This window comes from Bos mutus, chromosome 25, assembly GCF_027580195.1.
Source record: "Bos mutus isolate GX-2022 chromosome 25, NWIPB_WYAK_1.1, whole genome shotgun sequence".
Taxonomy (NCBI): Eukaryota; Metazoa; Chordata; class Mammalia; order Artiodactyla; family Bovidae; genus Bos; species Bos mutus.
The window spans coordinates 20,006,999-20,023,180 of NC_091641.1; the positions used below are offsets into that span (position 1 = coordinate 20,006,999).

Here is a 16,182-nt window from a genome sequence, read left to right on the forward strand (position 1 = left end):
CCAAGTAGCTGAAAAAAGGGAAATAATATGTTTACATTTTAAAATTTAGCTTAGAAGTGTCTGTTTCTTTCAAACTGATCCCCCAGCACCACTTATATTGTTATGTGATTAAAGGCTCATATGAATACCCACAGTCCCTCTGCAGACTAGCAAGCATGAGTAGAGTGAAAACTGATTTTAATTGTAAAACACTCTGCTTGAGTTATGAGTTACAGGCATAATCAGAATACCACAATTTCTTGAAGTTTTTATTGATATTACTGTAGTAGTTTTTTTAAAAAAATGTTACATTTAACACTCTCTAATAGTAGATTAGTCAGTGCCTTAAAATTTCCCTTTTGAGGAAACTCAGGCTTCCTGTTGAAGAAATTCTATTTAAATTACATTGTTTCCAATTCTCTCTGTGCCAGGATCAATGTCAGGCCCTTGGCTGCTGTTGGCCTTGGCTGTTGTTCATCCCATGCCACAAAAAAGAGCCAACACGTATGGTTTCAGGCGGTGTGTAATGTGCATCAGCTTATGTAATTTTTGTGACCCTGTTAAATGGATGACGTTATAGTCTTCATTCCTGACTATAAAGAAAGGTGAGAGGCTTTTTGATGATGCAGTTTTGATTTGCATTTCTCTAATTATTAGAGATGTTGAGCATCTTTTCATGTGTTGGTTGGCTATCTGTGTGTCTTCTTTAGAGAGGGGTTTATTTTAGGTCTTCCACCCATTTTTTTATTGTGTCATTTGTTTTTGTTTTTTGATGTTGAGCTACATGAGCTCTTTGTATGTTTTGGAGATTAATTCCTTGTCAATTGCTCTGTTTGCAAATATTTTCTCACACTCTGGGGATGGTCTTTTTGTTTTGTTTATGGTTTCCTTTGCTGCGCAAAAACTTTTAAGTTTAAGTATGTCCCATTTGTTTATTCTTATTTTCATTATTCTAGGAGGTGGTCAAAAAAGATCTTGCTGCGATTTATGGCAAAGTGTTCTGCCTCTGTTTTCCTCTAAGAGTTTTATAGTGTTTGGTTTTACAATGAGAGGTAAAGCACCTTGGCCCACATCTAACCCAGCTAGTAGGGCGTCAGAGGAGTAAAAGCCCTGGTCGACCAGAATCCAGAGCCCTTGCTCAGCATACCCTACTGCCTCCTACGTTCTGTGTTCATGACAGTTCCCCATCATATCAGGGTCACTGACCTTGGGACAATCTACGGGGAGACACTAGCCCTGCCCCAATGCTGTTGAAACTGAAGAAGGGTGAACCTTGGTTTACATTTATTCTCCCAGGCCTTGCCCCTTAGGACCTCACCCATTAGCACTTCATCCATTAGCACCTCACCCATTAGCACCTCAAATCCACCCTCTGGGGCAGGTGAAAACTTGTATTCAAGTTGAAGAAAACCCTTAGATTTTCTTGTAAGTGGACTAAAAAGAACTTTTGAGGTTTGATTCACCTTTTTTTTTTTCTTTTCCTGTTTCTAGTTCACTGAAATGAAAGAGACTCAGATATCAGAACTGCCTGAATGTCTCTGTCTAGTAGCAAAGATTTTCCTGAAGCTTCATTGCACATATCCATTTCTGAGGCTAGGTATTGGGGAGCCTCAAACTCAGAGGCAGCTGGGTGACTGCAGGGCACCCCTCCTCATCACCCTCCCGCCAGGGGGACCCTGGAAGTCGGGGAAACTTACGCAGGAGATACTCAGCTGTATCCTGTTCGTAGTCAGCATCTTCGGGGAAGTGATCAATTTTCTTGCACACGCCTCGGAAAGCCCCTGTGGAAACAAGTGTGGCCCTGAGTCGGGGGAGGGGGGCAGAAAGAACACCTGGGCCCAGCCTGGGGCTTCTCCTCTCCCACAGTGAAGATCCTTCAGACTTGGTGGTTCTGCCTTGGTGGGTCAATCAGCATCTTTCTTGGGGCACAAAAAGGAGATTAGCAGAGGAAAAAAATAAATAAAGCTGGAGACAGAAACTTTCTGCTTAGATTTTGCATGATCCTGGGATCTATTTAGACGGGCAAAGAGCTAGGAAGCATAAGCATTCATCATGAGAGCTGTTATTTTTTCCCCAGTCAATGAGGGGAAAGGGGAAAAGAAAGTGGAATATACATGTGTGTGTGTGCATGTGCGTGCTAAGTTGCTTCATCGTGTCTGACTCTTTGCGACCCCATGGACTGTAGCCTGCCAAGCTCCTCTGCCCATGGGATTCTCCAGGCAAGAATACTGGAGTTGGTTGCCATTTCCTCCTCCAGGGGATCTTCCCGACCCAGGGATCAAACATGTGTCTCCTGTGGCTCCTGCATTGTAGGTAGATTCTGTACTGCTGAGCCATCGGGGAAAACCCAGTGGGTAGACATATATGTGTGTATATATATATTTATATATAAAATCTTATCGTCCCATTTTACAGATGAAGCAACTGGCCAATAGCATTGGTCCAGTGGTTAAGGATCCACCTTGCAATGCAGAAGACTTGGGTTCAATCCCTGGTCAGGGGAACTAAGACCCCCTCATGCTTCAACAAAGCCCCAAGGAGCCAAATAAATATTTTTGAGGGGAATGGGAGAGAGGCTCGGGAGGGAAGGGATATATATTAATATATAGTTATGACTGATTCTAGTTGTTGTATGGCAGAAACCAACACAACATTGTAAAGCAATAATCTTCCAATTAAAACACAAAACAAAACTGTGCTTGCGTTCAAATGCATAAGAGGTGAGCCAGAACACAGTCAAGGTCTGCTGGCTCCTCGGTGTGGATTCCAGGCACGGATTCGGAGTAACCTACTCTCTCTGATAGATAACACAGGATAGTCCCCTTTAACGATCCCCTTGCCTGGAACCACAGCTTGCTGGGCTCTGCTGTGCAGCTCACTCCTTCAGGAGGACAGAATTGCACGGGTATATCCTGGGGAAACGACAGTCAGCATTCTCTTTCCTTTTCTTCCTTCGCCATCAGCCTGAGTTAACTCATTGCGGGTGTTTGATAATCGTTGTGGGTGTTTGTTAACTAGCCAATTAGCCAGTCTCCAGGGCAGTTAATGGCTCTGCCAGTTCTCATAAATGACAAACAATTTCAGAACCTCTCACCACAACACAGTGTGAAATTATGCCTTATTGTTCTTGTCTCTGCCCGTAGAGATGGCGTGGAGGTGAGGGGCCAGGTGGTGTCGAGGACCGCAGACAAGGCTTATATTCACACACAGCTGGGCTTATATTTTCAGAGTAGTTACTGTAAGAAATAAGATCATATATGAAGTAAGATAATTTTTGCAAAGCTCTAGGCGCATCATTATAATGGCTAGCACCTTTGAAGTGCTTCCAGTGGGCAAGGCACAGAGCTAAAACCTACATTCTTCTCATTTACTCTCATCCACCACCCTAGGAGGTAGGGACTGTTCACACTGACATTCAATGATGAGCCAACGCAGGATCGCAGAGGAGAGAGAGTTGTCATAGCTGGTGAAGGGAAGAGTCAATATTTGCATCTGGCTTTACCATTACACTATGTCTATTATTATCTGATAATAATAGGAGCGCTATGCATTTTTAAATACATTTTATTTATTTATTTGGCCCCACAGGATCTTAGTTGTGGCATGCAGGATCTAGTTCCCCAACCAGGGATCGAACCTGGGCCCCCTGCATTGGGAGCACAAAGTCTCAGCCACTGGACCACCAGGGAAGTCCCGTGCCGTGTATATTCTTAAAATTTTAATGAAGTGTAGTTGATTTACAATGTTCTGTTAGTTTCTGCTGTTCACCAAAATGATTCAGTTATATGTGTATATATATAATTTTCATATTCTTTCCATGATGTCTTATTACAGAATATTAAATATAGTTCCCTTTGCTATACAGTAGGACCTTGTTGTTTATCCATTCTATATGTCTCAGTTTGCGTCTGCTAATCCCAAGCTCCCAATCCATCCCTCTCCCTACCATCCCCCGACCCCGACCCTTGGCAACCACAAGTCTATTCTGTATGTCTGTGCATCTATTTCTGCTTTGTGGAAATTCATTTACATCATATTTTAGAATCCACATATAAGTAGCATCATATGGTATTTGCCTTTCTCTTTCTGACTTACTTCACTTAGTATGATAATCTCTAGGTTCACCCGTGTTGCTGCAAACAGCATTATTTCATCCTTTTTAATGGCTAAGTAACATCCCATTGTCACCCCACTCCAGTACTCTTGCCTGGAAAATCCCATGGACGGAGGAGCCTGGAAGGCTGCAGTCCATGGGGTCGCTGAGGGTTGGACACGACTGAGCGACTTCACTTTCACTTTTCACTTTCATGCATTGGAGAAGGAAATGGCAACCCACTCCAGTGTTCTTGCCTGGAGAATCCCAGGGACGGGGGAGCCTGGTGGGCTTCCGTCTATGGGGTCACACAGAGTCGGACACGACTGAAGTGATTCAGCAGCAGCAGCAGCAACATCCCATTGTGTATACGTACTACACTCTCTTTATCCATTCCTCTGTTGATGGACATTTAGGTTGCTTCCTTGTCTTGAGGAGAGCCATGTATTTAACCCGCACTACAAGTATGCTCCAAACCAGAGGCATTTCACAGAAAATGGCATGCGATATGAGCCCATTCTCTTGGTTTTGATTCTCCACTTACCAGGCAGAGAAGGGACTCAGAACCAAGAAGGGGAGTCTTGGAGAGAAGGCTTGAAGACTCAAAGAAATTCTTGGAAGAAGGACAAACTCAGAACTCCTTCCCTGATATTGAGAAAAGGCCTTCCTTTTTCTTGTTTGGATTTGAGAGTTTCAGCCAGATTCCTGTTTGTTTTTAAGCCCCATCCCCTTCCACCTGGCTGGATAACAAATCAGAATAAGTCACACATGTGAAGCACTTACCGTATACCACATGCCATTCTAAATCCTCTCTAGCACTCAAGACAGCCTGTTGAGGTACCTGGTTTTATGAGCCCTATTTCACAGATGAGGAAATCTATAAAGCAGGTGATTTTCCCAAGGATACAGCTACAAGCGGCACACTCAAATGTAAGTCTTTCAGACTCCAAAGCCAAGTTCATAATCACTACTCAGAACTGCACTCTCTTCAGCACATTTTAGGGTTGTAAGCAAAGTCCTTTGCCAGATGGCTCTATGACCATTTCATGGTCCATCCACTGTTATAAACCAGACCATAGGATGGTGGTTTTTCCATCCACTATGCTTTTTCCAGGGTTTACATCAGGGGCCACTGGGCAGGGCAAGAAGAGTGGTTGTAGGACCACCTATTAATAGCTATTTCACATTCCCAACAAGAGATTTCACAGGAAGGAAAAGTTCAGCTGAAGACTAAATGTGAGAACTACTGAAACAGACCAGTCAGAACCACACGGGACTGGAGGGCTACACACACGCCCGCATCTGCTTGTGAAATGCGCCTTACCTAAGGGGGCTTAAGGCAGCTTGAAGCTAGGATGCAGAGCCAGCGAACACCAGTGGCTCCTGGAGAAACGGTCAAGAATTTTAAGTGGTCTAAAGCGTTGCACCACCTGTTTCGTACAGCCTACGAGCTGAGGCTGGTTTTTGCATATGTAGATGGTTGGAAAAATCAAAAGAAGAATGTTGTTTCATGACACATTAAAAAAAAAAACTAGACGAAATTCAACTTTCAGAGTCTGCAAATAAAATCGTATTGAAATCCAGCCATGCCCGTTTGTTTACGATTTTTGTGCCAAAATGGCAGAGCTGAGTAGTTGTGGTAGAGACAGCAAAGCCAAAATTATTGACTGTTTGCCTAAGGAGGCTTCCCAGGTGGCTCTAGTGGTAAAGAAGCCACCTGCCGATGCGAGGGACATAAGAGATGTGCGTTTGATCCCTGAGTTGGGAAGATCCCTGACCCACTCTAGTATTCTCGCCTGAAGAATCCCAAGGACAGAGGAGCCTGGTATGTTATAGTCCATGAGGTTGCAAAGAGTCAGACACAGACTGTGTACAACCTGCGGTGGGGGCAAAGTGGGAAACAAATGGGCCTTCTTGGGGCTGGAGAACTTAATCCAAGCTGGAGCTTCTGAAGCAGATAATGTTCATCTAGGGCAAATTTGGACTGAAGAATGTTCTGTTTGGTGTGTTTGTTTGTTTACGTTCTGTTTTTCACTTGTATTTTATTGTATTTTGATTTTAAATTTTATTAATATTTTTAAATTAATTATTTTTGGCTGTGTTGGGTCATATTTGCTGCATGTGGGCTTGCTCAAGGGCTTTCTCTAGTTGGGGAGACTTGGGGGTAGGTGGCTACTCTTTGCAGTAGCTTCTCTTGTTGCAGAGCATGGGCTGTAGGGCACGCGGGCTTCAGTAGTCGTGGCTCCCGGGCTCTAGAGTTCAGGTTCAACAGTTGTGACTCATGGGCTTAGTTGCTCCTAAACATGTGGAATCTTCCCAGACCAGGGATCGAACCCATGTCCCCTGCACTGGCAGGTGGATTCTTTATCATTGGACCACCAGCGAAGTCCTGTATATTTTTATAAGTTAAGTATATCACTGCAATTTAAAATTCAGGATATGTCCCAGGAAAATCTGATTTGCAGCTTCTCTTGAACAATGGGGCGCTCTGTCCCACGTGTCCATGTGGAAACAATCCCCAGCAGCTGGGCATCAGTAACCCCTCCCCTGCTTTGGACTGGATGTGAGTTTCTCTAGTTGGCCAAAGTCCCCACCCGGCTCTACATCACTTGAGCTACCTGTGGCGAATTACCGCTCCAAATCTCAATTTCTTCTTCTACAGGATGAAGATAATAACAATAATAACTTCATGAGGTTGTCATGAGAATTAATCGAGGCTGTAATAGTAGTGCTGTACTCAGCAGTTTCTATAGAACTCTTTTAATCAGGCAATGACGAAAGGCACTTAGTATAGTTCCTGGCACATAGTAAGAACTCAATAAATTATAACTATTCCTACCATTGGCTTGGGGAGGTATTTTAGGACCAGAAGAGACACATTGGTGCCATGATGAGATTTTAAAAAGCAATACAAAAGGAAAGGGAATCAAGAATTTCCCTGAGGAAGACTCCACACTGAAAATGAAGCTGCTGGCACCATAAGTCATACACTCATCAAAAAGTGAACTTGGCCATTCGTACAAGTAGCATATTGCCAGCTCCCAGAAATAACCACTGTTTAGCATTTCTGTATGTTTCCTTCCAGCCTTCTCCCCACACCCCCCAGGCTGTAACACACAAATAGTTTTTTTTTTTAAATAAAGATTTTGCTGTTCTTATTCTCACTTATATTTTCTCATCAGTATTTCCCCACATCAGTAAAATCTAAGGAAAACAAAGGATGGGATTGGACTTGCCCATGAATTGCAGAGGATGGAACCAAGAGAGATGCTGAAAACAGGTACCCTGCGAGGATGAAGTCGGGATACAGAGATAAGCACTGTCCTAGTACAGCTAAGGCTAAGACACTGGGGCTGAGAGAAGCAGAAACCAGGAATGTGGTACACCAGGAGAGGGCTCGGTGGTGCTTGGTCTAGGAGACAGACCAGCGGTTACAGGTGAGAGGGGATGGGAACCCCAAGTAGAGCACATAGGGAGCTAGGCTGTGAGCACTCACAGACCTAAGGACCCCAAAAAGAGCTTTGGAATGACAGGGAGACCCAAGACAGATTTCCTGAAGTGTTGAAGTGTAATTACAGGGACTGGATTTGGGGTGACAACAAGACTCATCTTGCAGAGAAGTTTACACTAATAGCTCATCCCTGGCTCTGACAATAGAAGAATACTTCTTTCCTATGAGGAAGACACCTCCTTTAAACCAACAATCCTTTTCAAAGGTCAAACCCTAGAAATAGTCCCATTACAATCAAGAATGAGATATGAATGCCCACAATTGCCTCTCTTATGTACCATGGTTCTACAAGCTCCAATACAAGAAGAAATAAAACAGAATTAAGAGTTATACACGATAAAAAATAGGGTAAAATTATCATTTCTTTCCAGGTGATCGAATTGTCTATTTGGTAATGGAAGCTGGAGGCAATTCACTATGAAAAAAATAGTAGAATGAATGAAAGAAGTCAGGAAGGTGGCTCCTGGTAAGATATTAAACCATAAAACAAAGCTGTAATAATTAAGTCATTGTGGTACTGACATTGACAAAGTACATTTATTAGGATATTTTTTCAAAGCAGAGAAATGTTAGAAAGAAAATAAGGAGCAATCCATTATTCTGTATTCAGATAACCCCTGTTAAACTAAAAGAATATATGTATGTAGTTAGAAAATTCAAACAGTGTATATAGAAAAGGCATAAGATTAAAGGAAAAGCGCTTCCTTCATCACCCAAAATTCTCTCACTTGATAACTTCGTAGAGTGATTTCTGTTAACTGAATGTTGAATGAAATCATGTCTAAACTGAGATCTGAAGGTTAATTAAAAGTTAATCAGAGTAAGGGAGGTGTGTGGCTCCAGGCAGAGTGGAATAACTTGTGAGATGATGAGAGGGAGTGAGTGAAAGAAAAACTCCTTTGGGTCCTCTGAGTGATTCAGGGTGTTAAGAGGATCGATGGTGGCTGGTCTGGGAGACAGATCCAGTAGCCACTGGTGACAGGTGATAAGGTGATGGATACCTGGGGTAGGGCAGGCATGAGAACTGGGCTGTGAAGATTGATTGCTTCAACCTCCTGCTGCCTCCCTCCCTCCCTCCCTCCCTCCTTCCTTTCCTTCTTTCCATCCTTCCCCCAAATTTATCAAACACCCACAGTGTACCAGAGCTGTTTTAAGTCCTAGGAATTGACTAGTGGCCAAGACAAAGAAGATTCTGGTCCTCAGAATTTATATCCTTGCTGGAAAAGAGAGTCTATAGACTATTCAATAAAAGAATAAGATAACTTTGCTGTAAAGAAACCCTACAGGATGATGTGATGGTGGGGGAGATGGTTGGCAACTTGGGGCAGGGTGGTCCAGGGGAACATATGAGCTCAGACCTGAATACAGAGAAGGAGTCAGTGGTGTGAAGAGCGGGAGAAAGGGCTTTCCAGGCCAAGGGCAGTGCAAGGGCCAAGGGTCTGGGGTTGGGAATGAGCTTGGGGAACAGAAAGGAGGCCAGTGGGTGGAAGAGGGCTTCTTGTGGGGGTGTTACTGGGTCCATCAGCTGCCCTTCAAGCTGTGCCTTCAGCACTGAGGTCTATGGAATATCTCAGAGGTCGGGTTGCACAAGGACCAAGGTCACCTCCATCTCTTCCTTAGTGTTGGGGTAGCCTAAAGTGCCTACATGGCCTTGAGGGTCGGGGTAGCCTAAAGGACCTACATGGCCTTGAGGGTTGGGGTAACCTAAAGGATCTACATGGCCTTGAGGGTCGGGGTAACCTAAAGGATCTACATGGCCTCGAGGGTCGGGGTAACCTAAAGGATCTACATGGCCTTGAGGGGCTTCCAGACATGTCAGGGAGGCAGCCAGGCTGGGGAGGGAGCCCAGAAAATGGGATGTTTGTGTTTTTAACTCATAAAGCCCTTGTCACGTATCTCCAGGGAAAGTGGTGTTTCCACGTTCCCTGGCTCAGTCTCCATCCTGAATATTTCCTTTCAGATCTGAGTACCGTGGGCACCCAGCCTGATCTTGGGAAATGGCCATCAACAATCATGAAGTGGGGATTAGGCTGTTTTGCTTGGAATTTCTTTTTTTTTTTCTTCAAGTTTTTTAAAACTGAAGCATAGTTGATTTACAATGCTGTGTTAGTTTACACACACACACACACACACACACACACACACATATATCCATTTTTCTCAGCTTCTTTTCCCTTATAGGTTATTACAAAATATTGAGTATACTTTTCTGGAATTTTTACAAACAGGTCAGATTCTTGTAATTTGGAGAAATAAAGGCTGTACCCTCTAAGAGACGGGAACCCAGACCACCTTACCTTCCCCCTGCGAAACCTGTATGCAGGTCAAGAAGCAACAGTTAGAACCGGACATGGAAAATGGACTAGTTCAAAATTACTCCCTTGATGTGAGTACATCAAGGCTGTATATTGTCACTCTGCTTATTTAACTTATATGCAGTGTACATCATGTGAAATGCCAGGTTGGATGAAACACAAGCTGGAATCAAGATTGCTGGGAGAAATAAAAATAATCTCAGCTATGCAGGTGAGATTGGCACAAAGTGAAGAGAAACGAAAGAACCTCTTGATGAAAGTGAAAGAAAAGAGTGGAAAAGTTGGCTTAAAACTCAACATTCAAAAAACAAAGAGCATAGCATCCGATTTCATCACTTCATGGCAAATAGATGGGGAAACAATGAAAACAGTGACAGACTTTATGTTCTTGCACTCCAAATCACTACAGATGGTGATTGCAGCCATGAAATTAAAAGATGCTTGCTCCTTAGGAAAAAAAAAACTATGATGAACTTAGCATATTAAAAAGCAGAGACATCACTTTGCCAACAAAGGTCCACATAGTCAAAGTTATGGTTTTTCCAGTAGTCATGTATGATGTGAGAGTTGGACCATAAAGAAGGCTGAGCACCGAAGAATTGATGCTTTCAAATAATTGTGGTGCTGGAGAAGACTCTGGAGGGTCCTTTGGACTGCAAGGAGATCCAACCAGTCAATCCTAAAGGAAATCAATCCTGAATATTTATTGAAAGGACTGATGTTAAAGCTCCAATACTTTGGACCACCTAATATGAAGAACCAACTCACTGGAAAAGACCCTGATGCTGGGAAAGATTGGGGGCAAGAGGAGAAGAGGGCGACAGAAAATGAGATAGTTGGATGGCATCACCAATGGACTTGAGTTTGAGCAAACCCCGGGAGATAGTGAAGGACAGGAAAGCCTGGCATCCCATGGGGTCACAAAGAGTCAGACACGACTGAGCAACTGAACAACACCTCTTTAGCAGCTACATATTTGACTTAGAAAGAGGTTGTCCAGTGGCACAGTCATAGGAACAAAGCTTTGGAGCCCTCAGGCCTGAGTTCAAATCTCTGTTCCACCACTTACTAACTCATTGGTTGAGCGACCTTGGATGAGTTATTTATTCCACTGAGCCTCGGTCTCCTGTAAGAAAACAATAATCTGCAAATAACTTCTCAAAGAAATAAGTATGTTACCTGCTGTTTGTTTAGATGTGCCCTGTGCCACGCGTCAAGTTAAGGGATCTTTGTGTAGTGCTTGCAACCCCATGAAGCGGGTACTCCTGCTGGTTGTAGACTGGAGTGAGGAGCGTGGATTCAGGAGCCAAAATGCCTGACTGTGAGAGCTGGCTGTGTTGCAAGTTACTGAACTTACGTGTATCTCAGTTTCCTGTCTGTAATCTGAGAATACTGGTGGTATATAGCTTGTGGGGTTAAATGAGGATTAAAAGAGTTAATGTTTGTCTAGAGCTTTAGATTGATGGTTACTATTATGTGTGTGTTAATCCAATCACTCCATTTATAGACAGGAAACCTGAGGCCTAAAACCAAGGTCTGTCTAACTTCAGAGCCTGAGGTCTTAGCAAAATCCCCTAAATGGTACTAACATGGTGCTGAGCCCCAAGAACAGCGTTAACAAACGACAGCTTCTGGGACTTCCTTGGCAGTCCAGTGGTTCAGGCTCGAAGCTTGCAATGCAGGGGACACAGGTTCAATCCCTGGTTGGGGAACTAAGATCCTGCATGCCACATTGTGTGACTCCTATTGCATCCCATCCCCGCCAAAAAAAAAAAAAAAAACAACCCCAAACCAAGGGACAGCTATTAATGTTGTTACTAACTATTTGGGGCACAGGGGGAAAGGAAGCCATGGGGAAGCTGGAGATCGTGTCTTCTCCCTGCCACCCTCACATGGACATGTCTATACATGCACAGACCTGTGTGTGGGCGTGTGCACACGTGTGATTCCCACATAGAGATGAGCCAGGCAGGAAGCCTGAGGAGCTGCCACACCCCAGCAGGAACAGGCCTAGACTGCCGGCTGTACCACGTTTGGGCAAGGGCCCGACAGAGCTTTTCTGGGTCAGCTAAAGACAGCTCTGATTTCAGTGGTTTTGGCTTCAAGATGGGAAATACCAGACCCAGAGCAGAAAGACCAGGGGAAGTGAGAGAGTCATTCAAATCAAATCAACCATCCTTTTTTCAAGTTTGCAGTCCTGAAGGGAGACCCTGAATGGAGGGCAGTTGTCCACAGGATGTCCATCCTCTGAAGGGAGGAGATCAGTCTGGCAGAGCCCCTCAGTGGTCTTCAGGTGGGTCTCCTACCATCCACCTCCTGCAGACTGTGAGCAGCCCATGTTGATAGTCCTGGGGCAGAATTTGGTGGCTGTGGCACCATCTGACCTGACAAAGGATTACTTCTGAGCAGTCTCTGGACAGTGACCATGTGTTCAGGTTGAGGGTGGATGCTCCTAGCCAGCCCCACCCAGCCCAGCATCAATGCCCAGAACCTGGTCCAGCCCAGAAACACAGCCAAGCCAGTGCCTGGACCTTGGCACCCATTCCATTTGGCTGCTGCAGTCAAATGTCAGGCCCCTGAACTCCAGCTCAGAATGAAAACCGAGGCTCACTTGAGACAAGGGATCTGGGTCCAGTGATATATGTCTTTTGTTAAATGCTCATTGTGATGAATCTGCCTTGAGAAATCAGGAAAGAAGAACAAACATCAAGTCTGTGCCCTGAAAGTACTTGTGTTAAGAAAGCAAAAACCACCACCTGATGGTAAAGATGCTTGGGTTCCTGATATTAAAGCAGATCTTTATTACAGAAGATCAGATCAGATCAGATCAGTCGCTCAGTCGTGTCCGACTCTTTGCAACCCCATGAATCACAGCACGCCAGGCCTCCCTGTCCATCACCAACTCCCAGAGTTCACTCAGACTCACGTCCATTGAGTCAGTGATGCCATCCAGCCATCTCATCCTCTGTCGTCCCCTTCTCCTCCTGCCCCCAATCCCTCCCAGCATCAGAGTCTTTTCAAATGAGTCAACTCTTCGCATGAGGTGGCCAAAGTACTGGAGTTTCAGCTTTAGCATCATTCCTTCCAAAGAAATCCCAGGGCTGATCTCCTTCAGAATGGACTGGTTGGATCTCCTTGCAGTCCAAGGGACTCTCAAGAGTCTTCTCCAACACCACAGTTCAAAAGCATCAATTCTTTGGCGCCCAGCTTTCTTCACAGTCCAACTCTCACATCCATACATGACCACAGGAAAAACCATAGCCTTGACTAGACGAACCTTTGTTGGCAAAGTAACGTCTCTGCTTTTGAATATGCTGGGTACCTTGAAACAGTGCTTCCCAACATGGGATGCACATGGGGATTTCAGGGGTTGAGGGCACAGCTGGAAAATGCTGATCTTAGTTTCTGAAGATTCTGAATCTTTCTGAAGATTCTTACTTAATTAGCCTGGATATCTGGAGTTTGTAAAGCTGCCCAGATAAATATAACTGATCAACTAAGGTTGAGACTCATAGCCTTCAGGAGAGCTCACTTAAGAATAGGGACCGGGACTTTCCTGGTGGTCCAGTGGTTAAGAACCTGACTTGCAGTGCAAGAGATGCAAGTTCACTCCCTGGTCTGAGAAGATCCCACGTGCCTCGGGGCAACCAAGCCTGTTGGCCACAAGTACTGAAGCCTGTGGACCAGAGAGCCGTGCTCTGTAACAAGAGAAGTCACCCCAATGAGAAGCCCGTGCGCCGTGACAATCGCCGCAACTAGAGAAAGCCCGCGAGAAGCAGTGAAGACCCAGAGCTGCCAAAAATAAATAAATAAAAATAGGGACCATCATTTCATAGCAAATAATAAAATTCAAGGTTGTTCTTCCAGCCTTATCTTGAAAATAGAATCATCACTAGTGAGACTATGTTTATTTTGTCTTATCTTTTCTAACTATACACTACAATGAACCCAAAAGTCAGTTATGTGGATTTTTGGTGGGAGGGGGCAACCTTTGTCTGATACAATCGCATGATGGTGCAATATGAAATCCTTCGCTTTCCCGGCTGGATTATAAAGTCTGACTTTCGGAGCCGGATCATAAAGTGGGTCACTTTTGCGAAAAATGTTTGAGCACGTCATCATTTTCTCAAGGGCTCCTCTTGATCCTTTGATATTCAAATGGCTGGGATGCGCCTATCACATCATCACTCTTGTTGGGTTTCTCTTCTCCCATTGTTAACCGGTGCCCTTCTGCGCCGGCTCTTGGTTGCCCTTGGCTGGCATGTCACCCCACGCCACCAAATCCCCAACAACCCTCACATCCATCTCGTGAAGTCCTGACTATGCTGCAAGACACCCATTCTCACTTTGCAGTCATTTTTGCCTCCTATTTGCATGGTTTGGTCACATGTCGACATGAGCTGGCAATCAGAGAGAGGCTGCCTGGCCAGGACCATGAACCACAGGGTATTCAACGGGGGTGTGGTGGGATGGGGCTGGGGGTGTGTTTGAGCAGAGACTGATTTTATGAAAGGTCAGGTCACACATTCACAGTAAGACGGAGTTCGCTGGCTCATCCATGCAGCCTCGCATGTGCAGGATTTGGATAATGAATTCACCAATAATGAGGACCCTGAACTAGGTGTCTTTGAGCAAGACGCAGCACTTGGGGGTACAGCAATTATGGCTCATGGCTCCTAATAGGAATGAGTGAATTAAGGAGAAATAAACAGGCTCTTCTGAGGCTCCCGAACTGCTGTCAGTGCACATCCAAATTCAGTCTTTTGTTCAACAGATGTCTGCCAAGGTGCCTGGTTTGCATTAAGCTGTGTCCTGGGCACATGGGATTCATCAGTGAATGAACAGACTAGGTTCTGGAGCTCAAGGCTGTTATAGCCTAGTGCAGAGGGACCAACAGTGAATGAATAAATAAATGAAACAAAGGTTTCTGTAAAAATGGAAAAGGCGATTTCAAATAGTGATAAATGCCATGAAAATAATAATTTCCAGAGAGAGAGAGTGTCTTGGGAGGGGAGGGAGAGAACTGTAAGATTGGGTGGATAGGGAAGTCTTCTCTGCGAAGATTACCTGAGTGACAAGATTTGAAGATGTGAGGGAAGAACTTTCTAGGAAGAGGGCACCCCAAGTGCAAAGGCCCCAAGGCAGGGTAATATGGAGCGTGTTTCTGGAATCGAGGGAAGTGCAGGGAGCAGAGTAAGGGGGAGACAGGATAAAACCAGGTTCGATGCACGATACTGGATGCTTGGGGCTGGTGCACTGGGACGACCCAGAGGGAGGGTATGGGGAGGGAGGAGGGAGGAGGGTTCAGGATGGGGAATACAGGTATACCTGTGGCAGATTCATTTCGATATTTGGCAAAACAAATACAATATTGTAAAGTTTAAAAATAAAATAAAAAAAAAACAACTAATCTACGGTGAAAGAAATCAGACTACTAAATACCCTGGGAGTTGGGGATGGAGTGATGTAGCAGAGATTAACCAGAAGAACAAAGGAACTTTCTGAGGCGTTAGAAACGTTTTAAATCTTATAAAGAGTGGGTCACAAGAGTGCATGCATTAACCCAAACGTAATGAATTACAAAATTTTAAGATTGGTGCATTTCATTGTATATGAATTATTCATAAGTAGAAATATTATATTATAGATAAAGCTGTTATGAACATTTGAATGAAAAAAAAAAAAAAAAACAGGTCCACAAAGGAGCCAGAGGATGGAGTCCCTTTGAGGTCAGGGCTGGGAGCTGGAGAGGTGTGTGGTCCCTGCTTCTGGAGGGCTTTACATAGGTGAGAAACACAATCTGATTTACAGTTTTAGAAGATCTCTTAGACGGTGGCAGGGGCTTGCATAGGCGCAGGAAGGGAAGAGCATCATCAGAGGAGTCATTGAAAGCTATCATGAACCTTCTGAAGAAGTAACTGGTGATGGGGGAGGAACAATGATCCAGCCAGAGTCCAGCCACATCCACCCGGAGAGAGATGCCTTATCAAGTGAGTGTCCTGCCTTAGAAGCAAGTACAGAAAGTTGAGCTCAGAGCAGGGGCCTGTGGTGCTGTCTGTCCTTCTCTGCACCAGTTCTAGGTCTGATTTATTTCTGCAGAGCCTGACATTGGGCATTTTGCTTGATTAGCCCCTTTGCTGGGTTTGGGGTAAAAATTTTTTGTGGTCTTTAATTATCTGGTCAATTGCAGGCCCAACTGGAACTCCATTCTAACCCAAAGCCTGGGTCCTAGCTGGTTCTGAAGTGCAGAGTCAAGAGCCTGGCCCATCCTAGCCAAGACAGCA

General features: G+C 44.6%; 1 protein-coding gene across 1 annotated transcript in view; it reads right to left on the reverse strand.

The window, feature by feature from the left end:
* The window catches only part of CACNG3 (calcium voltage-gated channel auxiliary subunit gamma 3), a 99,527-nt gene that overhangs the window by 11,160 nt on the left and 72,185 nt on the right, over window positions 1–16,182 (reverse strand). Inside the window, exon 2 of the mRNA XM_005904773.3 lies at window positions 1,677–1,760. Coding sequence (XP_005904835.1) covers window positions 1,677–1,760 — 84 coding nt within the window. The remainder of the gene's footprint in view (window positions 1–1,676; window positions 1,761–16,182) is intronic.